The 25689-nt window shown below is 45.4% G+C and overlaps 1 protein-coding gene across 28 annotated transcripts in view; it reads right to left on the bottom strand.

Moving 5' to 3' along the window:
- Positions 1-25689, bottom strand: part of Inpp4a (inositol polyphosphate-4-phosphatase type I A) — a 175864-nt gene that overhangs the window by 20843 nt on the left and 129332 nt on the right. For 7 of the 28 annotated variants that reach the window (XM_029569756.1, XM_029569751.1, XM_029569749.1 and 4 more), the window contains 12 exons: positions 23816-23920; positions 23229-23337; positions 21001-21018; positions 17278-17461; positions 15553-15771; positions 13595-13850; positions 9726-9758; positions 4406-4578; positions 3341-3464; positions 2451-2577; positions 2033-2173; positions 289-386 (listed from right to left, as the gene is read on the bottom strand). In XM_029569756.1, the coding sequence (XP_029425616.1) occupies positions 289-386; positions 2033-2173; positions 2451-2577; positions 3341-3464; positions 4406-4578; positions 9726-9758; positions 13595-13850; positions 15553-15771; positions 17278-17461; positions 21001-21018; positions 23229-23337; positions 23816-23920 (1587 nt within the window). The remainder of the gene's footprint in view (positions 1-288; positions 387-2032; positions 2174-2450; positions 2578-3340; positions 3465-4405; positions 4579-9725; positions 9759-13594; positions 13851-15552; positions 15772-17277; positions 17462-21000; positions 21019-23228; positions 23338-23815; positions 23921-25689) is intronic. The other 21 variants (XM_029569766.1, XM_029569759.1, XM_029569763.1 and 18 more) reach the window with 9 other exon arrangements.

Here is a 25689-nt window from a genome sequence, read left to right as displayed (position 1 = left end):
ACGGTGGAAGTAAACTGCAGGAGAGATGAGCAGGGGCTGCAGTAGCAGGGAAGCTTCACTGGGTGAGATTCAAGCCAGACAGAGTCTAACCAGGGGAATGCATTGCTGTACACATGCATGTGGGGGGCAGGAACTGAATAGCTCAAATACATGCACACAGGGTGTATGCAAAGGTATGAACATGCATATACAGAGTAGGATGAGCTGGCAGCATCCAGAAGGTCAGTAAGCAGAGAGTAAGCTCAGACACCCATGGGTGGAATACATTATGAATGAAGGAATACTCACAGTCCTCTGGCAAAACTTCTTTAAACTGCTCAAAGTAGGAATTTAACCGCACCAAACTCTCTACATTGATAACTTCTTGCAAAGAAGTATCACCAAACCTAGGGGAGAATTAGGGGACATCTTTAGTAGGGTCTTCTCATCTTCTTCTGACAGAGTTGAAACCTATGTGAAACCTAACAATACTGATTCTCTCAAATATCTTTTGCATGTCTAAATCTCAAGCCACTCATTTCTTTGTGAGCATGATGTCATCCCTACAGCACTGGTGGTCAGCTTCAATACTTTTCAAATGAGGGAACCATGTATAACTTACTACAGGTGTGCCTAAGAACTTATCAGCCCATGATCCAGACCTGCTATACTTAAAAGGTCTCTCTCATGCACAGACTGAGGAGTGGTGGAACCCAGTGACCATGGTCTGAAACCATGAGCCAAAACCTTTCCTTTTAAAATTTTTAAGGTATTTTGTTACAGCAATGAAAACTAACAATAAAAGACTGAGACTGAAATGTCTACATGGTGTATCACAGGAAGTCCCCCTCACAGCCACTCAGCTCTGAGTTGTCTTCCTGCCTCCGATGCACTCAGGAGGGGGGACAGCAGTGGGGGTGGCAGGGAGTAAAGACACAGTCCTGTACTGGAGAAGTCACTCTGTCTGCTGTGTGAACACTCTGACTGTCCTTCTGGGCTGGCCCGAGGCCCTCACTCTTTCCTCATCAGTCAGGTCTGTCCTATGTGGGTCAAATGCCTGAGGGAAGTAGTGGATGCCACCTGCAAGGAAGGAGCTAGCAGGTAAACACTGGAGGCCCTGAAATAGGAGACCTGGTTCTCGGGCCAGCCTATCACTCACTTCCCTGCTGCATGACCAACTTGAGCATCGGCCTCAGAGGGCAGGACTCCTTCTTCCTCAGCTCACCCTGGTGCCCACAATGGCTCTGTGTGTAGGCACCTACTCTCTAGGGCCTGGGGTGGGGCGATGTGGTCTTCCCCTCTCTGTGTAGTCTTTCTGTGTGGTCTCCCCTTATCTCAGAAGCAAATCCAGCTCACGAGTGTGCTAGAGCAAGCAAACAAACCAAGACCACATGCTCTTCAACTCTTCCTGATCCCCTCTCCTCCACTACCCTGCCCTCTGCTCACTGCTGCTGCAGCTGGACCTGTCTCAATCCTTTCCAGAAACTGGTTAATAGAAGCTGGATGCAGAGAATGTCATTCTGGGATACCTCTGGCTGGAGCTCCCAAAAGAGGCCCACTCTCCTCACACTGGGTTCTCTAGTTCCTGCCTCAGAGGGAGCTCTGTTTCCAGGGCTGGTACCTAGGCTTGAAACCAGTCACCATCTGCCTGGAACATGCCCTACCCAGGGTCCTGGGCTCAATAAGGGCACCAGCCTACTCATTTGTCTCTAGAAGTCTGGGGCCATCAGTCTTCTCACTGTCTCTCTCTAGGCTACTTAAATCAGTTTCTAGTTGGTGCCTTTTCAGAACACCTGTACCATCCTCCACCGATCCTGGTCCCAAGCACTGCTTGTGGCCCAGCCTTGCAAGCAACATCTTCACATTTCTCTCACATCCTTCCCACCCATGGCCTACTTAACATGTAAATATAATCATGCCCTGCCATATTAAAAGTTGTTCAACATTTCCCAGCAACCACAGCATATTTCCCAAGGAGTGGGTGAGCTTACACCCAGGGCTCCTCAGAACCTAATCACCCCAGTTGCACAAGCCCCAGGAGAGTAGCACACACCTCTCAGCCAGTGTTTGTTGCTCATTGATGCCAACATTGAAGAGGACTGGCTGCACCCGTAGCAGCATGCCACTCTGGATCTCCCTGGGAAGGGAGTCAAACAGCGGGCCTGGCAGAGGGATCCGTACATTAAACCCATCACTGGAGGAGAGAAGAGAGAGGAAGAGCAGGGGTGAGGCCAGGGCACTGGGAGTCAGGGAGGGACCCCAAGAAAGCTTCAGAGCCCTGGGTGTTAATCTGGCCAGTGATATCCAAATGCCCACTTGGACCTTCAAGGGTAGGGTATGAAATTATCATTAGAGGGGCTATGACTTCTGTTTGTAAAAGAATTAAATAAAACAAAACAAACCAAAGAGCAGAGCGTATCACATGAAATGAACACTGCTGTGGCTGGGAGATTTGAAATGCACATTTCTACCGGTTTCCTGTGATGACTGGCAGCATGTCAGCTGATGCATTCGAAATGGCCTGAGTGACTTTGAAGGTCACATTCCTCAAGTCCATGATTCCAAGGCTCATGTCCTCCAGCATGGCCAGCTCCTCTCCTGGACACAAAAAAGGGAAGGTGGATGTCAGGCACAGGTCTGCCATTCCCCAGGATGGGGACAAGCAGAAGGCTAAGGGTATTGATGTGGGGGACACTCTGGGAGCCCTTTCCCCTAAATACAGTGCTCTGTGAAAGGATTCTGCTACTGACTACATGCCAACATTGCACATGTAGCTTAAGAATAAGCCGCTACTTAAGTTTTCTGTGCAGAGAACTCAGAAGCCTACATCAGCTCTTCAATAGTGGGAAGAGAGACAGTAAAACAGCTTCCACCACCCACAGCTGGATATGGAGCTGACAGCCCATACCAACAAGATTAATAATTTTAAAAAATGGTCCAACTTTCACGTTTTTGGAAGAAATTAATAGAGAACAAGTCTAGAGAAAAGAGAGTCTCCCTAAAAGGAAACTTGGAATCAACTCTTAAGTTTTTAACTCAGCAACTCTCCTTCTTGGCTGTAGAAATGGGCACACAAGATCATAAGTGCCTTCTCTGTTAAGGTGTCACTGCACCAAAGATTTAGTGGGAGCAATTCAGAAGCAACCCAAATCATCCATCCTCACTAGAAAGACCTTCAAGACATAGAACACGACCACCACGAGCCAAGGAGTACATACAGCTAATGTAGGACTGTCAGCTATTTTTTTTTTGTTACAGATCCTGATGATGCTTGGACTCATTTTGAGAAGGGGCATGAAGTACAAGTGGAAGTAGCCCTGTGACCCCAGGTCAGTGGTCACATCTGAGCTGCAGGTCTCACCATAGGTGCTCAACAGGCTCTCAAACTGAGCCAGTAGCCCAATAGTGTAGAGCTGCCGCAGGAAGCCATCATCATGCAGGCAGTTCCTCAGCTTGATGATGAAACCACAGATGAGCGCAGTCAGCTGTAAGGGAAGCACAGGGGAGCAGGGTAAGGAGCAGGCATTTGCTCCCCAAGCAGTAATTGACCCATGCCTGAATTCTATTGCTCAAGAGACATCAGCAGCATCTCTTATCTACCTTGGGGAAGGGTTTGGGGGCTTGGGATCTGAGGCTGTCCTGACTCTGGGGCCATGGGAAGTATGGCAAACACCATCACCCTCAAAGGTCGGTTTGGTTTGAACTCAGCTTATGACCTGATCTGCCTGGGATTGTTCCTAAACTGGAACTTTCTAAAAGCCCAGAATAAATTCCCCACAGTGAAAGGGTTTATCTACTTCCAGATCTATACCAACTCTTGTTGGAAACTGGGTTATTCACAACTAAGAAGGAGTGAGAGAGAATGTAGTCACCCGGTTGCCTTGGGAGGTTCTCTATGGGATGAAACAGGCCTCCCAGCATGGGTGGGGCAACTACAGAGCGCCAGTCCCCTACCTCGCTGCTCATATCATTAATTTGATTGCTTGACATCTTTTAATTTGGGAGGTTCATCTCAACTCTTCACTGAATGGTAACAGAAATCATAAAAATGTAGCCCTGTGATAAGCCACTGAACTATGGTGCCTGCTGTTTTATGAATGAGAAAACTGCACCTGGGGACGCATCCTTGTGGTCCTTGGTAAACTCCTCTGTAGAAAAAAAAGGCAGCAAAGAGGACTTTGTTATCTGCTACCTAACTAATGCAGAGCTCACCTGCAAGTGCCAGTTCCTCAGGAGACAAAGACTTATGGACAGACGAGTCACCTTTTGTGCTAGCCTCTGTTAAATAAACTTGAAAGTAACAGATAGGGAAACATGGCTATTTCTTGTTTTCACAAGTGCAGTGGGAAGGACAGGGCTGCCTAAGCCTATCTTCTCTGAGGTAGGAGGTGACTGTGGCCACATAATGGTCCTCTGGGGTGCTTACGGTTTGGCAGAAGACTACATCTCGACGGTACTGCAGGCTGAGGTACGAGGCGATGGTGGGGGCACTGTCCTGCATGAGCAAAAAGACCATGGCCTTCTTGGCCTTGTCACTCATCATGGCCACACAGTCTGTGAGGGTGGTCAGCAGGGGGTACAGGGCCTCGCTCCATTCACCTGGGCATGAGTGAAACAGTTGTTATAATTTGAAAGAAAAGCTTCAAGAATTAGGTTCTTTAAAGTAGCAAGTCATCTACCCCCAACCACTGTCCCACCCTTCAGCTCACACCCTTTACCCTTGTGTACCTTCTGACCCTGCTTGCACCAACATTTGGCCTGGAAGTGGCACTAAATTCTAGAGTCAATCTTGGCCCGGGGCTCTGCCTGCAGTCTTTGCAGTAACCTAAATCAGTTCTACTCTGGTGTCACCCACAGACACTAGGTCTCCTGCAACTACTGAGGATCCTGCTTTAATACTCAAGACTGTACCTGTTGAGGAAAACAACAACAAAAGCTTCTGCAAGTCATGAGAAGGCCAGAAAAAGAGTCTGTTTGCTAAGGCCAGCCTGTTTCCACAGCATGGTGGTTCCTCCATCTCACAGAGAATGACCACAGAGAGGGTGTCTGTGGTTTCCCTTCATAGACAGGGCCAGTTATGCCACTGTCAGCTTTGTGCACACCCAAGCTCTCCTGTCCCCTCCTTCTGCACTCACTTCCTTCCCCATCCCCACCCCTCTGCCTGATGCCAACTATTTCTAGCTTAGTTTTCTTTTAGAAATATAAGGAACTGACACTCTCAGCACAGAACTGTGGAAATGAACAGCAGGCCTCAATCTTAATCAAAGAATTATTGGCAGCTGATTACTGCTGGATGCGGAAGAGCTGATCTTCTTAAAGGGAGGGATTCTAGATAGGCTGACTTCCCCAGTGGAAAAACTGGCACTGAGGAAAATCTAGGGACACTAACTTGACATAATAGGCCTTAACACAAATAGCAGAAGGTATGAACACCTGTGTGTGTGTGTGTGTGTGTGTGGTGGGGGGGTGGTTATGAGAGGGTGCCAAAGGGGAAGGGAGTATAAAGATGATTTTCTGTATGAAATATACAAAAATTCAGTAAAAAGTTAAAAAAAAATAGAATCTCAAGGGGAAAAGGCAGGGTAAGAGGTAGCTCTTTTCCTCCCTACTTGGAAGGCATTTAAAGGAGATGGCAGCCCTGGGTTACATTTTCAACAGGTCACTTGTATCCAAAAATAGGCATCAACTCATTCCCTCTTGGTGAACCTACCACTTCAAACATGGCTCAAGGCAGAATAAGCAGAGTAGTAGATGCCTAATGGTGCTTGCCTTCACAGGATGGGGTCACAAGTCACAGAAAGTCTCTGCCTTTGACATACAAAATCTAAAACCAGAATCTGGCTGGAACTTCAACTCCAGGGATGTGTGAAGGAACTTGCCTACACTCAGTGACAGGCCAATATGGATTAAACAACATAACAGTTCAGAGGTTGGGAATGCTCTAACTAGACAACTAATGATCTAACTAGGCACACTGTATGTGGATAAGAATTTATCTATAATGAAAGAAAACCAGGCTTAAATTTACAGTCTAAAGCAGAAAGGTCTTGGCAAAATATAACAAAGAACATTGGAGTGAGAAGTAGAAAACATAAGGCCAGGCTTGGCTGCTGAGTAGTGAGGATGCAGGCAAGGCCTGTGACCCCTCAGTCATATGGCAACTTCTTGGGAAAATGACAGGACAGGACTATATAAACAGCCAAACCTCGTTCTCCCTTCAAAGTCCTCAGACACCAAGTTTTCTGTTTCTTTGAAGAACTCTATTGAACGCGGCAATTATAATCTAGCTACCAAAAATGGCCAATGAAAATTGGGTTCTACTAGCAAACAGCTTGGGATTGGTAGCATTCAAATTCTTTTTCAAAAGCCAGGAATTGTGGTATCTGCCCGTAATGCCAGGTCCTGGGAGGCTGAGGCAGGAGAATGATAAGTTATAGATTAGTTTGAGCCACATACTGATATCTTGCTTCAAATCAAAAACCAAGCCTGCCCTCCCCCAAATACTATTCTTCACTAAGACAAAAAAGTGCTTAGATCAAATGCTGCTATTTTTTACTTTGTTTCTCCAATTATCATAAACATACAATTCATATGCCAATCATGGTGATTTTAACCTGAAAATAATCAGAATGCACACATACAATCTTGTTTGACTAAGCTAAGCTCTCTGCACACAAAATTTTCACTTTGACCACCTTTTTAAAAAATAAAAATTCATATAAGAATGACATTTGCTAAATCAGACAAAAATGAAATATAGGAAGAATGGCTAAAAGACACTGAGATGTTTGTCTCAGAAAGCAGGTAATATGGACCTGCAAGAGGAGGAGTGTGACATCTTCCCAGAGAGCATCCCAGACAGATCTGAATGGCTAGAGGATCCAGCAAGGGCACCAACCACCATTCCCCAACACCTGTTAGTATTCTATGAGCACCCCCACAGAGAGTGGCATATACACACACACTCTCTCTCTCTCTCTCTCTCTCTCTCTCTCTCTCTCTCTCTCTCTTCAAAACAGGGTTTTACTCTATAGCCCAGGCTTGCCTGTAACTCACTATATAGACCAGGCTGGTCTTGAACTCACAAAGATCCATCTACCTCTGCCTTCCCAGTGCTAGGATTAAAGGCTTGTACCACCATGCCTGGTTCTAGTACTTTACTTTCTAACAGTTTTCCTGTCTCATCCTCAGAGAGGAAACATGCTCAGAGGCTAAGACCATCCAAACACAAAAAAGAACTGGCATTTATATGTGGGTCTGACTGACCCTCAAAGCCATGTTATTTCTAGTAGGCCAGCCTGTTTCTGCTGGGGAGAGAAGAGGAGTTAGAGGGTAATACATATTTTCAGTATGAGCTCACAATTTTAAAAAGTCCAAACTAAATGGATTTCAAGGATAGTACATGTTATCTTCTCAGGCCCATCAAGTAAAGGTGTCTGGGATGTCAAAGTTGATGAAGGGCTTAACAATATGTTTCCCTCAGTAAAAAAGACTTGCTATTTAAAATAAAACAAAGCACAACAGAACAGATCAACTAAGCAATGTCCCAAGTGACATAGCTGATCCAGTTCTGGGGGCAAACTCCTTATCTTCTTGGCACCCCTGACTGACGGGCAATCCCTGGTCCATATTACTTGAGAGAACTTAAAGTACTCTTCCAAATCCTCATTCTGCTTTTGCATTTATTCAGCCTATCAGTGAGGACAGGGAATGAGGGACAGAGTGTGAGTGTGTGTGTGTGTGTGTGTGTGTGTGTGTGTGTGTGTGTGTGTGTGTGTGTTTGTGCATATGTAGTGTGTGTGTGTTGTGTGCAGATGCATGATTTCATGTATATATGTGCAGAGGCCAAAAGTTGGCATCTGCTGTCCTCCTCTATTGCTTTCCACCTTACTTTTTGAGATAGGGTCTCTCACTGAAGCTGAAGTTCACCAATTGGCTAGACTGGCTGGCCAGCAAGCTCTAGGGATACACCTATCTCTGCCCACCCCCCAACCTCGGTGCTGGGGTTACAGGTATGCTTTTCCACGTCTAATTTTTTGCTTAAGTGCTAGGAATCTGAAATCAGACCCTCACGTTAAGATAGAAAACAAATCTCCCAGCTTCTGTATGTGTGCTTTAACACAGATTAAATATGTTCTATAGGAACTCCTGACAGGGGACCATTTTAGTCCATTTAACATCAATTATGGAAAAGCCATCAGTGCTTCTGGACGTGGCATCACTAACAAAAAAGAGAGGGTTCTACAAGATAGGCATCATCTGTGTGCTGACAAAATCTCAGAGTAGACAAGATCAGCTGAGCAGACTCACAGGACACCCCTGCTGGTCCTCACTGCTGGCTGTGGTCCTAGACTTTTGCACCACTGAGGCACAGCAGAACCAGCTATTTGAAGGCTCTGGCTAAGACAGGCAATAGGGAAGTGGAGAGTAAGGTAAATTGTCTGTGCATCTACCAAGGCTCAGTGAACCTGAGGGATCACTGGGTTGAGGCCCAACCAAGGCTGCTACACTGACATTTTTTGGAAAGAGAAACTGTAAAGGAGCTGAAGCAAACTGGGAAGGTATGATGACCCAATTTATATTAGCCTGGTGACAAGCTGACTTCAATGTGGTTCTGGGGTCACTGCCAGGAATCACCACAGTAAGTAGATTCATGGCTCTGTGTGAGTGGAAAGGATCCACTAACAATGGACAGGAATGCTCAGTAAATGCTGCATGCATTGTTTGCTGTACTCTGGATATAAAGCAGGTATCCTGCCACCGTATATCCACTCAGAAATATGTACTCATTGTACTCAATGAACTGATCATTTAGCTGATTTTTGAGTGTAAAAAAAATTGGGGGAGGTACATGCACACTGTGAGAAAATAAGCCATATGCAGGAAGCTTACTAGGAACTAGATCAGGGGTTGGCACACCCTACAGTAGAGTCTATATATATGAAGGCCATAAAGGCTCTGCTACACTAACTCAAAACAACATATAAATGGGTAGGCATGACTGATCTCTTATAAAATAATACAAATGCAGGTCATGGCCAGGATTTTGCTCAGAGTTATAGTTTACCAACCCCTGAGATAGAACCATAAACATCAGTTCACACGAATGCAGCAGAAAGATTTCTTTACTTTCTTTTTTTTTTTTTTTTTCTTCTGAGGCAGGGTCTCCCTGTAGCCCCAGATAGCCTTGAACTCACAGAGATCCACCTGCCTCTGCCTCCCAAGTGCTGGGATTAAAGGCATGGACCACCACACCCAGCTCTAAAGATTTCATTTTTATCACTAATTCCCATAGCAATGTCTGGTAAGAATTCCAAAGTTGTGCCCAGACTCTGATGAGAGGGTGCTGCATCATTACAAACATCACAGCTTTCTGGTGGATACCCATTAGCTGACTGTGCCTTCAGAGCTATGCTTATAAGTTCAGGTGAATATACAGGAAGTATCATTTACAAAGATTTAACTTTCTAAATCAGATTACCCATTGCAGGAATCCCAATGCACTCAGAAGAAAATCACCTGAAAAGGTTTTAGGAAGCAAAAAGAAAAACAGTATGTGTATAGTAACCTGTTTCAGGCCACAGTTCTCTCAGTCCCACAGGTTCCTCACAAAACCTCACAACAAAAGAAATCCTAAAATATTTTCCCAACTATGGGAACGCAAAGCAATCTTTGATTATTGAGCTACAAACACTACCTGAATATTAAAAAGACACCAGCAGGAGCCTTCAATGGAAACCACGTACCTGGACTGGACTCTTCAGGAGGGGGGCTGCAATCTGCACAGAAATGGAGGGCAACAGGGATGATTAAGGAGCAGCACACAGTTCAAACACGAGCAACTCAGTCTCAGAGCTACTGCATTGGCAGCTTGCAGTAAAGTGGATAAACCACATGGAGAAGAGGTCTGGGGCTCAGGTGCCTCTTGCCCAAAAGTTTCACAAGGTACTCCAGCTGCTGCAAGCAGCCGAGCCTTCTCAGCGGTGAACAACTGTGATTCACCAGAGTCAGCATTCATGTTGCTAATACTTCAACATAAAATGTTCTTCAGGATGAGTGAACCAACACACATAATGCAATACATGCCACATCGATGATGATGCATTGATGGAGCCCCATGGTAGCTTACAACATCAAATGAGAGACACCGACCAACAAAGTGTGCACGCCTACTGTGCAGCCAGTGCCCTGACTCACTGGGGAAGCCTGGGTTCAAAATCAACTGCTAAACTCCAAACTGCTAAGGCCCAGAGATAAAAACAATACATTAAAAGAACCCTATGCCAGTCTTTAAAATGCAATTAAACTAAATGAAAAAGTTGTACGTTTTGGAAGAAGTCTCCAATTAGGAACACCCTCCTGGTAGGCTGTCACACCAGTTAGGTGACCCTCAAGGTCATCCAAGAATACCAATTTTGATTCTACTTCACTTTTGCTGAGTCTCACTGGGATGTAGTCATTTCAACTTCACATTTCCCTTAAAAACACTAAAATTCCTAGCTACCTGAGTGTGCCATCTCAGAGATGACAGTTTGAAAGGGCATCAAAGAAGCAAAAATGCATTTTATTTTGTGTCTGAACTGAAGTTCAGAGAATGTCTGCAGGATACCAAAAGGAGGTGGCTTCAGATTCTCAAGACCAGCCAGATCCAGCTTTAGGGGGATGTCAAGAGGGTGAGGGGAGGGACCCTTCCTCTCTATTGTCTTTGGACATGACGTCTCAAACTGACAAAGGGGAGAGAAAATACAAAGTCTTCTGTAAGCTGAAGAGCTTGGTCCCTTTTGCCAGAATCCAAATACCCTGAGACCATTTAGCTCATAAACAGAAACCCACACTGGTGTGGAGTGATGCAGCCAACAATGTTTAAACCTCTATCCAGCTAATCAGAAATATCCCAAGCCTTGAAAAAATACTGATTATTTTTGCCTCTCCATAACCTCTCTTTAAGGACTTCAAGTCTATGAATGAGGAAAGAAGTTTAGGAGCCTGTTTTGTGGGCTTCTGTAGTGATCTCAAACAGCGGGGTAGGACCATTTCTGTGAAAGTTTGCTTAGGGATAAACTTAGTTTGGTATACACCTTTCAATCAAGGGGAGAAAGGAGTCCTCTCTGCTATTCTCAGATCGGTAGCTCCTAACTGTTCTTAGGTCATGAAGTCCCTTGAGATTTAACAACCACCGTGGATTTGCTCTCTCTTTACATGCAAATTTCAGCAAATAATCTTAGGAATACAAGAAGCTGGGGTATATCCATAGATTTCAGAGTAAAAATAAAACTGGTCTGGGTCTGAATTAGTCTTTGTGTATGAGGAGAACAGGAAGTGTGTGTAAGGAAAGCAATGGGAGCCGTGGGGCAATGGTGGTGTACCTTGCCAGGTTGGGGGGGGCATGTAACGGGTGTGGGGGCACTTCTGGAAAAACAAGGATAGGAGAGGCTTGAGGTACCTCTTTGGTTCCAGCAGGACAGTTAGTGGGTCCCACCTACTACAGAGCTGTAGCTGGCTCCTGTCCACCTCACAGCGCTCTAATCAGCTCTAGATGACAGGGCAGAACTGCTCTTTGTTGTAAGAGGAGAACCAAGGACTCAGGTCAGGCAGAAAACTAGAATGAGATATGATAAAGTCTTTCAAATGAGCATGGGGTTGTTCTCATAAAATAAGTTTATTGAATAGGTTAATGCTGTTGTAATGAAATGCTTCTTTTAATTAAAAAAAATAAATAAAAATGTTACAACAGAAAAAATAAATAAATAAAAATAAATACATTGGTGCAAACACAGCATACACATTTGGCCAAAACAGTTGCCCCTATAATTTGGTCAGACAGAACCAAGTGCTGGCACTTATGGACAAGTAAGTCACAAAGACAAAGAGCCTGGTCACATGGGGTGTGCACAGCTGCTGCTCTCTAAAGATTTCTAACTTAAGGAAGAGCCATAGTTAATTTAATGGCCATTGGTTTCTTACACTGCTTTGTGTGGCAATCAGCAGAGTGAGGCTCCCTCAAATGCATGCCTCACATTCCCGTACACAACAGAGCTGACGCTGACATTACACACCATTGCCAAGTCAAACCCAAATTAAATGTGTCAGTATTTAAACAATAGAAAATGTGCCTAGGGAAAAATAATGTATAAGTTGTGCATATATAGTACCTGAATAAACAAACTAGCTCTTAAATTTTAAAATATTCAACCATTTCCCCCTTCTATAGCTATAGAAAATTCCCTCTCTCTCTCTCTCTCTCTCTCTCTCTCTCTCTCTCTCTCTCTCCCCTTTTCTTTTTTTGCAGTTCTGGGGATTGAATCAGGGCCTCACACATGGATAGGCAAGTGATCTACCACTGAACTATATCCCTAGTCCTCACAAACAAATTAACTTTAAAGAGAAATAAGCAATGAACTTTGAGAAATTTTAAAAAGAAGAAATTTACATTAAAACATTAATTAAATAACAACAGCAAGAAGAAAATCAGAACAAAACAGAGACAACCTAGCTCCATGAACCAAACACAGGCTTGGGGAAGTGACAGCTAATCCTGAGATGGAAAAGTAGATGATGTGGATACTGCTGAAACAGAGGTCCAAGTGGGATGGTACCCTGGAAACAGATTGCAGGCAGATAAAAGAGGCAAAGGGCATCCAATAAACAGAAGATGATTTATCAGGAAACCCTCCCTTGAACGGCTATTGTCCAACTGAGAATTTAAGGGTCCTCATCATATGAAGCCTACCCCTGTACACCTTGGCTGTACTTACTATAAATTAAAGTTCCTCCCTTGAACGGCTATTGTCCAACTGAGAATTTAAGGGTCCTCATCATATGAAGCCTACCCCTGTACACCTTGGCTGTACTTACTATAACTTAAAGTTCCCCAAGGAGAACAAAGAGGAAACAGAGGTGGGTGTGCAGCCAGGACTCAGGTGACTGGCCTCAAATCCTCTCCAGCTCTTACAGGAAAAGGTAAGAAGCACTACAAAGGCAAGGAACCTGCTTATTTAGATGCATGCAGTCCCCAGCCTCCAGGCCATCCTGAGAGCAGTGTTTGGGCACGTCCTGTGTCCCAGCAAAGAGAACACTGAAGTGTGCTGCTGCAAGACACTGCTCTACACTAAAGGTCTCCCTAGAAGGGTAGTGTCAGACAGGTCAATACCACTCATCTACTTAGGCAACATGTCTCTGCTGGTAAGAGTGTGCCTGCAAGTCCACAGGACCTGCAAACTCCCTTTATCCAACAGTATTCTGGAAAGACTCACCTTATTTGCTACTCTACCAGTACGTAATGCAACAAACATCACATCAGAGGCATCTGCATTCAGCCTCCTTCAGGTCTCAGCTTTACAAACATGAAAATCCCTTATAGCCATGGTACTATGGCCCAGAAGGGCCCAGAGAGTCTGCCCATGGTGGAGATGAATTGGTGGGCTCCAGCTGCACAGAAAGGCAACTGGAGCCCCCACCCTGCCCTCCCATTGCTCTATGCACCAGGCACTCCTGCTCTGCCTGACATCTCTCCCTGCAGTCTGCCTGGGGGAGGGAGGCATGGAGCCAGACACAGACACACAGAAGTGATGCAGCACAAGTGGAAGCAGCATGGGAAGCGTGGATGCATACGCACGTGTGTTCAGGTGAGGATGGCATGCAGCAGTGGGCATGGAGGAGGGGCATGGCGAGGAGGGGGCGTCACAGAAGGGGTCCTCCGGTCTGATCCAGTAGGCGTGGCTGTCCCGGTTACCTTTCTTGCTGGAGGAGCTGCCTGAACAGGGGAAGACGTCCTCACAGCTCTCGCCATGCAGACGTTCCTTCTGCAGCAGCTTGTCCACCCGCTGGATGATGCACTCCAGGCTCTTGTCAACATTCAGCCACACTTTCTCCTTCAAACCAACAAGGTTGCTTCAGTAAACTTGCACAAATGGAAAAACTAGAACAGAACACATGCCAAACCCCTCTCCACTGATCCCCAGCCTGGGCCACCATGCTCACTAACACACTGGATTGAGAAGTATCAAAATGATTTCCAAATCTTCTAAAGTCATACTTTTTTTGTTTGTTTGTTTTGCTTTGTTTTCATGGAGAAAGGGTCTCCCAATAGCCACAGGTGGCCTGGAACTGGCTATGTAGACCAAGCTGGCCTGACTGTACAGAGGTCCTGCCTCTGCCTTCAGAGTGCTGGGATTAAAAGTGTGTGCCAACATGCCTGACCATATCTGCTTTTAAACTTTATCTGTCTGTCTATCGTCTGTCTATCTATCTATCTATCTATCTATCTATCTATCTATCTATCTATCTATCTATCTATCTATCTATATCTAATCTGTGTGAGAGTATTGCCTGCATGTGTGTAAGTGCACCCGTGTTGTGCAATGCTTGAGGAAGTCAGAAGATGGTGCTGGATCCCCTGGAACTGGATTTATGGATGGTTGGTAGCTGCCACGTGGGTGTTGAGAATTGAACCCAGGTTCTCTGCAAGAGCAGCCAGTGCTCCTCTTAACTGCTGAGTCATCTCTCCAGCCCCGTCCTATCTGCTTTTTTTTTTTTTTTGAGACAGGGTCTCCTTGTAGCCCTAGCTCCTGGAACTTGCTATGTAGAACAGGCTGGCCTTGAACTCTCTGCCTCTGGAGTGCTGGGACTAAAGGTGTGTGCGCCACCATGTCCAGCACCATCTCTGCTTTTTAAAGGCAAATTGGAAGCTAGGTGTGGTGGCATACATCTTTAATCCCAGCATTCCAGAGGCAAGCAGATCTCTGAAGTTCCAGGCCAGTCTGGTCTACATAGTGAGTTCTAAGCCAGTCAGGGTTACACAGTTAAGACACTATCTCAAAAACAAAACAAAACAAAACAAAGTATAACACAAATAAAAGACAAAAACAAAGACAAATTGGAGTTTTGTGGTCACAGACAGCTTTCCAGTGCCACCAGATGGCCATGGGGCATGAAGAACGAGTTTCTTTTCTCCTCCCTCTACTGCAGGCCTCCTACAACTATCCTAGACACCCAAGGTCTCTTTCTGATGAAAGAGAATGGAAACAAGTTGGTAGCAAGAGGTAGGAATTGGGAGGAGGAGAGGCCATGCTGGGAGTGATCTGCAGAAACCCCACAGACCACAAAATGCCAAGGCTGGAAGAATACTTCGTTGCCAATTAATAATTCAGTGCTTTCCAGGATGCCTCTAAGCAGTAGTCTCAACGAATAACAACAGGTTGTATGATGTGTCCCTCCCTAGAGATAATGATCCTGCTCTGGCCAACTCTGGAAAGAACATGATACAATGTCAGCATCTGAGTTCCCACATCTCCAAACACCAAGAACCCTAGAAGGGCGAGGGGTGAGCAGAGCACTGAGGGAGAGGAGTGGCTTGGCCCCCAGCACAATCTTGCACAATTCACACATACTATGGTCTGAGAATAGTCTACTTCCCTACTTCAGGTAGCCTAGAGCCATCTGGGAAGGAGACTTGGAGCTTGCTTACAAAGGAGGCAACCTTTCAGGCACTTTGTAGGGAAGATGCTGAACACAGGTCTATAGTTTTCAATCCAAGTGCAACAGCAGGACAACAGGCTGGGGTGGCAGACTCACCCACTCCTCTTCGTGCCAGTCCACCTGTAGGGAAGATCGGCTGTTCCTCCCTGTCCACCTGGCCATGAGGGTATCCTGGTCATTCCGAAGCATCACCTGCTCCTCCTCGGTAGAGGTGGGAGAGGCCTTGGATGCGATGTAGTCAGGCCGTGCAGCATTCAGCCCATGGATGGAGTTGGCTAGCAGCTTACAGTCGCAGACAGTGACCAGCTGCCGGGTCTATGGGTACACACAAACCAGGGTTGCTGAACAACATGGTAGACTATGCCTCAGCCTCCAGGGAACAAGTCCCTAGGGGTCACATATTACTTTGGTTCAACTACTGAAGCTCACTTTTTTAAAAAAATTTATTTATTTTATGTGTATGCATGTATTGCCTGCATGTAGGTAAGCACACCGTGTTGTGCAATGCCCGCGGAGGTCATAAGAGGCTATCGGATCCCCTGGGACTGGAGCTACGGCCAGCTGTTAGCTGCCATGTGGGTGCTGGGATTCGAACCCGGGTCTTCTGCAAGAACCACCACTGTTCTTAACCGCTGAGCCATCTCTCCAGCCCCTGAAGCTCTTTTTTTTTGGGGGGGGGTCTTTTTGAGACAAGGTCTCTCTGTAGCCCCAGCTCCTGGAACTCACTATGTAAACCAGGCTGGCTTCAAATTCACAGAGATCTGCCTGCCTCTGAGTGCTGGGATTAAAGGCATGTGCCATCTCACCCAGCTCACATCTGGCTTTTTTATTTGGGTTCTAGGATTCAAATAGAGGTCCTGAGGCTTGTGCAAGTGCTTTTACCCACTGAGCCATCTCATTGGTCCCAGTTCCCCGCCTCCGGCCTGGAACTCACTATGCAGACCAGGCTGGCCTCAAACTCACAGAGATCCACCTGCCTCTGCCTCCCGAGTGCTGGGATTAAAGGTGTGCACCACAAAGCCCGGCTGAAGCTCTTTTTTTAATGCACCTCAAAACCTAATACCAAAGTCCCGAGCTCTGGACAGCTGGGTACCTGGCATAGCATTTCTGGTTTTAGAGCCTGCTGTATGCAATAGTAGTCTGTAGTTCCTAATTTTACTGCTGACAACTACATTTTTTTTTCCTACTAGGTCTGATCTCTTAGTTTTTATGCTGTATGAACACGTTAAGGATATAACACATTCTGACCAGGAACAGCAGCTCCTGCCCAGATGTGGGTGGGGAGGTATAATCAGAACCTCCTACCCCTACCACCCCCTCCTCCCGTGTGTGTGTGTGTGTGTGTGTGAAGAACCTGAGTAATAGAAATGTCATCATCCATCAAAAGGTTAGATATATTCACTCTCTCAGTATGGACCAATATTTATATATTTGCTAATCAGGATTGAGTTATAGCTAAACAGAACTTTTTTAAACTAATGATATATAAATCAATAAAATTATATTGTTCATTTCTTATGTCTAAATAATAGCTCTATAGATGTTTATTAGGCTGTCACTAAAAAAGCTTGAGTCCCAAGAGAATGAGTTCATAGACTTGTTAGAAGGCACATGGACATGAAGCAGCACCTGAGAGTCCCAGCCCTGGACTTTGACTGGGGCATATCAGCAAATCATTTGTGTGGGGAACTGGACTGAAAGACAAACCTTCAAGGTCATCATAAGGCCATTCTCTTGTCTCTAGGCACACCTAGGGGGCTCTGGTGGCTTGCAGAAACCCAAGGGATCATTCCATCCCACATGCTGGACAGACCCTTTTACCTTGTCTGCCAAGATGGCAAGTGTCCTTTCAAGGCCAGTAGCAGACCTGTCCTTGGCCGCCCTTGAGAGCCGCTCTGCATAGTAGCTAACTTGGGTTTTCAGGGTGTTGATCTGGGCGATAATCTCCTTGGCTCGGACGATGTCCTGTGGTATGTAGATTATGGACTGGCAGCTAGATGATGTACTAAAAAGGTAAGAACAGATCCTAAGGGATTTTCCCAGATCTGATGAGGATGGCAGCAGCAGCCAATCCTACCCACAGCTAATCCTAAAATAAAGGAAAATTTCCTGGGGAGTTTAGTCACTGATGGGCAAAAGTCAATCTTGGCAGATCCTTTTTTATCCATGTAGAAGTATAAAATATTAAAATAAGACTAAGACTTTTATGTGAACTTGTACATGTCCCTTTTTTACCACATGTATATACATGTGTACACAGACATTAAACTATCACATGCAATAATTATTCAAATACTAGACTCCTTATCTAAGAACTTCAGCTATTAACTTAAAAGAAGTCCTCAATTAGAGATTTATACTTATGTATAATTGATCAAATTGATACACTGCAACAGATGTTGAACTTTTTCAAAATAATTGAAAAACCAAATAGCACCCTTAAGTCTGCTTCTTTATTTGGCCAACAGGGCCTTCAGACTTCCTGTGAGCAGACTCACATTCTTCCTCTCTCACATGTCTGACTCTAGCAAGTTCCCAACACTGGGCTTCTTTCTTTTTCTTATATGCTCCAGGACTTCCTTACTTTGAAAATAATATTTCATAAGAGGAAGTGGAGTGTGCCAACCAGAGGCAAGCCTGATATAGCAATGCCTCTGAAACCCCAGTCCCTCCTCCTTCACCACCAAGCAGCATGTTTATTTGGGAACATGATATCAAAGTGCCAGGCCAGTGGTAATGATAAGCTCTTGGCTTGTCATTGGTAACTGGACATTATCGATTGTAATGTCTCTTAGTTCTGGTCCCAATCAATCCAACATTATAAATTTGTTTTTTAGACCATCTGAGACCAAGGAAAGTCAGGAGAGGTCCATGTCACCAATGCAGAGTCTCCTAGGATTTGAGGGAGAGAACTCAAGAGTAGAATGGTGCCTCTTCCCTTTTGAAAAAGGGATAGACCTTAAATTCCAGGAATGAGGAAAAAGATAGATGACAGACGGTGGCTCTCACCACACTGTACCCCATTTTTTGGAGATGAGGCACACCTGGGACCTTTACTGGGAGGCCCAGAAGCAAGTCAGGAAGCAACTGCCACTGCCCTCTCTCTTACTAGACTAGAAGGCAAACATGCAAACACCACAAACCAAAGCACCCCGGAAACACCACCACCACAATCCCACACCACAATGAAAAACAATGGATGTGCCAGAAGCCCATGCAGCAGATGGCGACTGAGCCTTGTGCAGCACAAGTCATTCCACAGCACCATGTGCGCACAGCTGCTTTCCAATCTGCAATCACTCTTCCAAATGAATAGTTGCCACTTAGGACATTTTAGTATTGAAAATATATCTTAAAATATTTTTTTTAAATGTTCTTCCCAGGTCCTCAGTCTTTAGTCCACATGGACTATGAGCTGTGTATAGATCTACTGTCATGTATGCCTGTGATTGTGTACATTCTAAAAGTTGCATGCCTACCCCAAGGCCAAGAGAAAAACATCATCCCCACTCACCCTGTGCTCTAACAAGATGTGTTCTGGTTAAAAGTCCCTGGGAATGACACATGGGAAGCATGTAGTAAGGGTGAGAATGGACAAATTTCAAAGAGCTGCTGCTGGGGACATCAGGAATACACAAGCACATGTACTCAGGTACCTAGCTCTGAAATCAGGAGGCCGCACAAAGGAGGCACAAGGTATGCTACTTTGCAGTACATGTTTTCCTAGGCTTCTGAACTCCAGGGGAGGGGCTCTCTGTTCTACTAACTACCTGGGCTTCCAACTCTTCCTGGAGCAGGCCCAGGAGGCAATAACCTACAAGTGGTCCCTGGACTTGTAGTTAGACCCCCTCAGTGTAGGTCTACTGACTTATACCCATCCAGAGTGGAGGCCATGAGCTTTTTAAAAAAGAATGTCATGTAAGTAAAAGGGTAGAACATCTTGTGTGGACAGTTACTCTACTAGGGCAGGGCTGCTACTACATAGGCAGCACTGCTGTGAAGCTGGGTCCCCCCTCTTCCAGGGTAGGGTCATATCTCTGACCTGGATTTGGGTACCCCCTCCCCAGGGTAGGAAGGCTCCCTATCTGCCTTGGGAATGCTTTGTATGCTGGGAAGAGGAGAGTGGAGGGATGAGGGTAACCAAGGCCCTCCTGGGCTGTAGAAAGCCTAAGTCTCTTCAGTTAAGATAGAACCTGAAGAACTTTCTAGATAAGGTTCACATAAAACACCTGGGTTGGGACTTACTGGGGGGAATGGGGCATCTGTATCACCATGTTCTACTTCCACTGTCCATCCAGCACACCTTTAGGAATCTGACTCATACGGATATGGAAAAGAGTAAGCCTTCCTTCCAAGAAGCCCCAGAAGGGGAAAGGAGAGAGACAACCTGAGGGGACACTTCTACAACATAGCTATGGGTCTCTTCTTAGAAGGAGGGGCAACCGTATCCCTCCCAGATGCCCTCCTTCCTCCCTCAGGACCACAGGGAAGGGGCCCCTCAGAGGCAAGCTGGAGATGTCTCATCTTGGCTGTGTTTGTGGTTCTTCAGGACTTCCTGCTATCAGCAGCTCCCAACAGAGTCCTGGAATCTTAGCCAGGACCCAGCCCCAGAGCCTTATAGGTTCCAAGATCCAAAGTAGCAGCACTGTCCAAAAGGTTGTAGGGGTCTCCTCACAGTGAGGTCACAATTCTGGGCCTGAGGCTGAGGTAGAGAACCCTAGACACAGACATGGTAACTTCTGGCTGCTGTCTAATTCTCTCAAAAGCAGAGTCTTTCAGTTCTTAGTCTGCCACCCAGTGGGTAAAACTGACCCTAACAACACCATCTTTAAAATCAGCACAAATTAATTAGTATAAAAATGTAAGCAGGTTAAGAGGAAAGTAAAAACTGAAAGGTCACACAGTTCTTGTAAAAGACGACCTAGCCAGGCCTGATATCATAGACCTGTAATCCCAACTACTCAAGACTGAGGCAGAAGGACTGCAAGTTTGAGAGCACCCTGGGCTACGGGGCAAGTTCTAGGCCAGCTTGGCAACTTAGTGAGACTGTATCTCAAAAGAAAAGTTTAAAAAGGGTTGGGGTGGAGCACAATAGTAAAGTACTTGCTTACCATGTGTAAAATCCTGGGTTAAATCCCCAGTACCACCAAAGAAAGGAATAGAAAGGAGTTCCCAAAATAGCCTTGAGACGATTCAGTGGATAAATGTGCCTGCTACCAAATGTACCAGTGAGCTGATGTGAGAAGCTAGCACCAGGAGACTGGACCAGGCTATTCTGCATCCTGTCAGAATTGAGATCTGTTTCTAGTGAGCACAGCAAGAAACTGCTGTCAGGTTTGAAAGGAAGGTGGTAGACTGCAGATTGGCTATTCATTGCCAAAGAACATTGCAGTTGGAAGGAAGAGCTCTGTCTACAGGGCATGTAACTTGTAGCCACACAGCACATGAGGTGAAGCACCACCCCGGGGGGCAGAGGACAACACAAGCTTTCTCTGCATGAGAGCAAGACCCAACAGACACTCGGTCCATAGACAGAAAACTCACCAACACTCCTCAAAACTGCTAAAGAAAAGAACCAAAATGGAGTATTAGCAGTTTGTTAGCAAATATCAAACACAAAACAAAAACTAAAAGCCAAGTTATTTTTTGTCAAAATATTTAAATAATTTGTTGAGGTCATGACTACAGGGATAACTAAACTTATGAGTCCACCATGCTTACTCCCCTAGAGCAAATCTGTAGCCTGTGCTCAAGCCCCAGGAGACATCCCATTGGGGGCACAGAACAGCTCCGTTAAAAGGAAAGTGCAGATGATAAAAATCCTGTCTGAAAGTGATTTTATGACATTAATAGGAAGTTACATAAAATCTGTATTATATATTTGAAAGACACTAAAGAGGCATTTGAGGAAAAAAAATGTTCTGAAGCTAACATGGAAAATCATGAGCTCCAACACTCCAACCTTTCTGGGATGAGGACAGTCAAGTGGCCCCTCTTGACTAGTCACCCAAAATGAACAAATTTTCTCCTTCAGGGCCTCCATGCCACCTCAACTCACATACTCTCGCCACACAGCAACAAGCAATAGTGAGACAGACACACACTTTCTGGCTGACTGTACAGAACTGTGGTGGGCACTGCAAGATTTGCTCTTCTTCCTGTTCCCCAAAGGAACATTGTAGGTGTGAAAGGTAAGGCAATCTGGTCACCCAGTTTGTCTGCAGGGTAGGGATGAATCAAGGTCAAATAAGCTAGCTGAAAGCCTCCCACAGAATGCTGAAATCCCTTTGTTAACCCTAGCCCTTTTATTCAGGGCCGGCCCAGTAAAAGCTGACTTCTCAGAGTGTACTCTCTTTTGCTCCCTACTCAGCCATCCAGCCTCACCCACATCTTATCTACCTCCCTGAAACTCTTGGCCACTGACAGGCCTCAGCTCTACCCTCTCTCCTGCTTCGTGCTCCAGTCTTACAGTATTCTGAATCCTGACCATAGGAGCAGAACTGGGAAATGGACAGCCAGCTCCCCATCTGTGCTAAGTCTCCTCCACTTGCCTCTGCCTGATCACTGTGTGCATTCTCTAGAGGCTCTCTGGGTCTTTGCTCCACATATCTCAAACCATTCCATTCTCAATGGATTAAGTCCAAATCTTTCAACATCGTATTCTACAGAGGCTCTTCCACTGCCACTTCAGTTTATTCTCCTACCTCAAAACTGCTCTGCTACTCCATCTGCTGCTCTTGTCCCTTCTAGGATAACCTGACTTGCCCTGCCTCTTTGACTCCAGAACCCACCAGTGTTCTCATCTCTGCTACCTTAGCTAACACATATACACCTTCCCTAGTAGCCTAAACACAAACTCAAGTTCATTACTCTCCTCAGTCTGAGGCCTTTCTGTTACTTTTTCTATCTCACATTCTACCAAGGACCTCACAAGATTATCACTCATCTCTACTCCTTACACTTACATCTCCCACCTTTGATCATTTATATTTTCCTAGGTGACATTCTAGCTTCCTCTAGAATCCAAGGAATCCTCCATCATGTCCGGTATTAACAGTTGAGATTTTTGCACAACTCTCTTAGGCTGGGTTGACACACTGCTTCTGGTGCCCAGCACTCTCTTGTGGGCTTGCTGCACACACAGGTATGGTGCTTGTTCTTGGGTAAGGCCCTGACCTCTCAGAGCCAGACCTAGCTCCGTCATGCCCATGTCTCTGATTATCAGTGCCTGGCCCAGCCCAGCAAAGCCAGCTCTCCACCTCAGACATGTGCTCCATCTGCCAGACCCCTCATCCAAAATGCCTTTCCTTTTCTGGACCCTGGTTAACTCTACCCTGCCTATCAGGCAATTTCCTGTTCAGGACAGAACTGTATAAAACAGTGGGAAAGCTTGTCATTGCTAACCTTCAGGAAAGGCCACAAAGTACCCTAGGCTTTACAAGTCTAGTGCTCTACCAACTGACCAGGGATTCTATAGGAAGCTGAGGCAGCAGCTTTGAAATTGAACTTTGGCTGCTTCCTAAAGCACCCTTGCAAGCTGATTCACAGCATACTGCTCAATGGGACCACCGATGAAGTGTCCTAATCGCCCACTTAACTCAGTCACACATACAGACACAGAGCAGCACAGGGTCCCTAAGGCAGCTCCTCCAGCCACGCAAAAGCAGCTCGAATGGCTGGATGATTCTGCAGTTTTGATTATTGATTTTAACTGACAAGCAATAGACAGTTGTACAAGGACCACCAATTCACAGATCCCTCCTTCCACTTACTGTTTCTTGGTCTCTTCAAATTTGTGCAGCTTTTTGCGGAGACCTCCTGACTTAAAACCTTGGCAGTGTGCTGCTGGGGCTCCAATAGTGACGACGTCATAGTTCTGATCTGAGTGAAAAAAAGCTTTCCTCCATTACTCTGGACTCAGGCCTGCAGATAACCCAGCTATAGCAGTATGTTTAGGACTCTGGGACCCTCCAGCCACATCCAAGCAGACTTTGGCTTCCTCATTCTACACCCCAGGGTCATCAGAGGGCTTGCTGGGCTCAGCACTAACTTCTCAGTAAGAGGTTTAGTGTCTCAAGGTGGAGTCCTTTGGGCTGCTAAGTGCACTTCCATCCTTTCTGGGAAAGGCTGATAATGGGCAATGCTCTCCCAAAGAAACAAAAGGAAGCTGGACAGACATAAGGATGGCAGTTTGGGCTCTTGAACTGAGACCCTTTCAAAGGTCTGGGATGTATTTTTTTCTCTGTGCTACACGGTAGCTGACCATATAGGAAAACTGGGACAGATACGGGGTAACTCAGGGACCAAGAGAGAAAAAAATAGAAAGTGATTCAAACAATAAGGAAAGAACAGTAAGTACCTGAGCCTCCATCGTCTTGAACTCTCATCCTTTGTATGTGCAGGTTTGTGGGAACAAATTCTAACTTTTTATCGGCTTTCAAACTGCTTGCTTTAAATGAGGGACCTAAGAAACAGACATGAGAAAACAAAGGTCATCAGTATGCAACATGCACAGCAAGCAGGAAGCAGGACCAGCTGCTGCCACTGCCATTGTCACCACCACTGCACAAAAGCAGGTGTGATTCAAGGGTGGCCTGGAAAATTCTGAGTGGCCACTCCAGATGGTAGGTTGGAGGATAGCTTTCAGCCAGGAGACGGGCTCTGAGTGTATATGGTAAGCAGAGCCAGGGAGAACCAGCCTCAGAAGATTCTAGCAGTAAGGAGGCCATGCTGCCTGTGATTCAGCTCAACTCAGAGACCTGACACAGAGATGTGATCTTGGGCAGTGCAATGCCAGCACCACTGTAAAAAGCAAGTACATTCATGCCAGAGGCTGCCTGTGCCAACTCTATAGACTGCTATCTTAGAAACTGATTCTTTTGGGGGGGGGCAGAGAGATGGCTCGGCAGTTAAAAGCAGAGGCTGCTCTTGCAGAGGACCTGGGTTGGGTTCCCAGCACTCACGTGGCAGCTAACAATTGTTCATAACTCCAATTCCAGGGGGACTGAAGGTCTTCTCTTGACCACCACTGAGCACTGCACAACATGGGTGCTTTTACGCACATGCAGGTAATACACTCATTGCAGCTGAGAAATAGTACATTTATGCAGCCTGTGTAAAGGTGGTGCTTTGTATGCCACGGGAGTTTATTCCCCAGAGTCAGGCACTCAAACTGTGGCTCTCACACCAGTAGTGTGGGTGTCTTGTGATACTGTAAGAAATAAGACTCCCAAACCTGCTGTGTACCAAGATTCTCAGAGTATATGGCTACTTTTGACATTTGAGAAGCTCTATTCTAGAAAACTCAAAGAGTATACGGTTTCACACTTTCTCAGGAGCATTCATCCAGCAAGGTACCTTGATCCTTTGGGCAATATTCTGCTACTTATCTTAGCAATGCACTTAGAGTTGCTCTTGGAGCTTGGACCAATCTCATCTTGTAGTACCACCTTATAGATCTACGCCTGATTTCTTCTTAGCTAAGTACACTTCCTATATTCTATGTGAAAACTACATTAAAAGGCTTATGATTTCTTCTTTTCCAATATTACTCCTTTAATTTCTTGCTCTTGTCTAACTGATCTTGCAAGAGTTTCAAGCACTATGTTAAAGAGAAGTGGAGAGAGTGGACAGCCTTGTCTGGTTCCCGATTTCAATGGGAATGCTTCCAGTCTTTCTCCATTTAGAATGATGTTGACTGTGGGTTTGTTATATATGGCTTTAATTATGTTGAGGTATGTTCTCTCCAGTCCAATTCCTTCTAGGACTTTGAACATAAATGCATTTGAATTTTGTCAAAGGCCTTCTGTGCATCTATTGAGACGACCACGTGGTTCTTGTCTTTGAGCCCATTTATATGATTTATGACGTTTATTGACTTATGTATATTGAACCATCCATGCATCTTGGGAATAAAGCCAAATTGATCATGGTGGATGATCTTTTTGATGTGTGCCTGTATGCAGTTTGCAAGTATCTTGTTGAGAATATTTGCATTTATGTTCATTAAGGATATGGGACTATACTTTCCTTTTTTGGTTGTATCTTTACCTGGCTTTGGGATTAGAGTGATGCTGGCTTCATAGAAGGAATTTGGAAGTTCTCCCTCCATTTCTATCAAATTATCCCTTTTTGCAGATGATATGATATTATATCTAAGAGACATCAAAAATTTCACCAGGAAACTCCTAGAAATTAACACATTCAGTAAAGTGGCAGGTTACAAAATTAATC

Source organism: Nannospalax galili, unplaced genomic scaffold, assembly GCF_000622305.1.
Source record: "Nannospalax galili isolate Female #2095 unplaced genomic scaffold, S.galili_v1.0 scaffold182, whole genome shotgun sequence".
Lineage (NCBI taxonomy): Eukaryota > Metazoa > Chordata > Mammalia > Rodentia > Spalacidae > Nannospalax > Nannospalax galili.
This window is presented reverse-complemented; position numbering and strand designations above follow the sequence as displayed.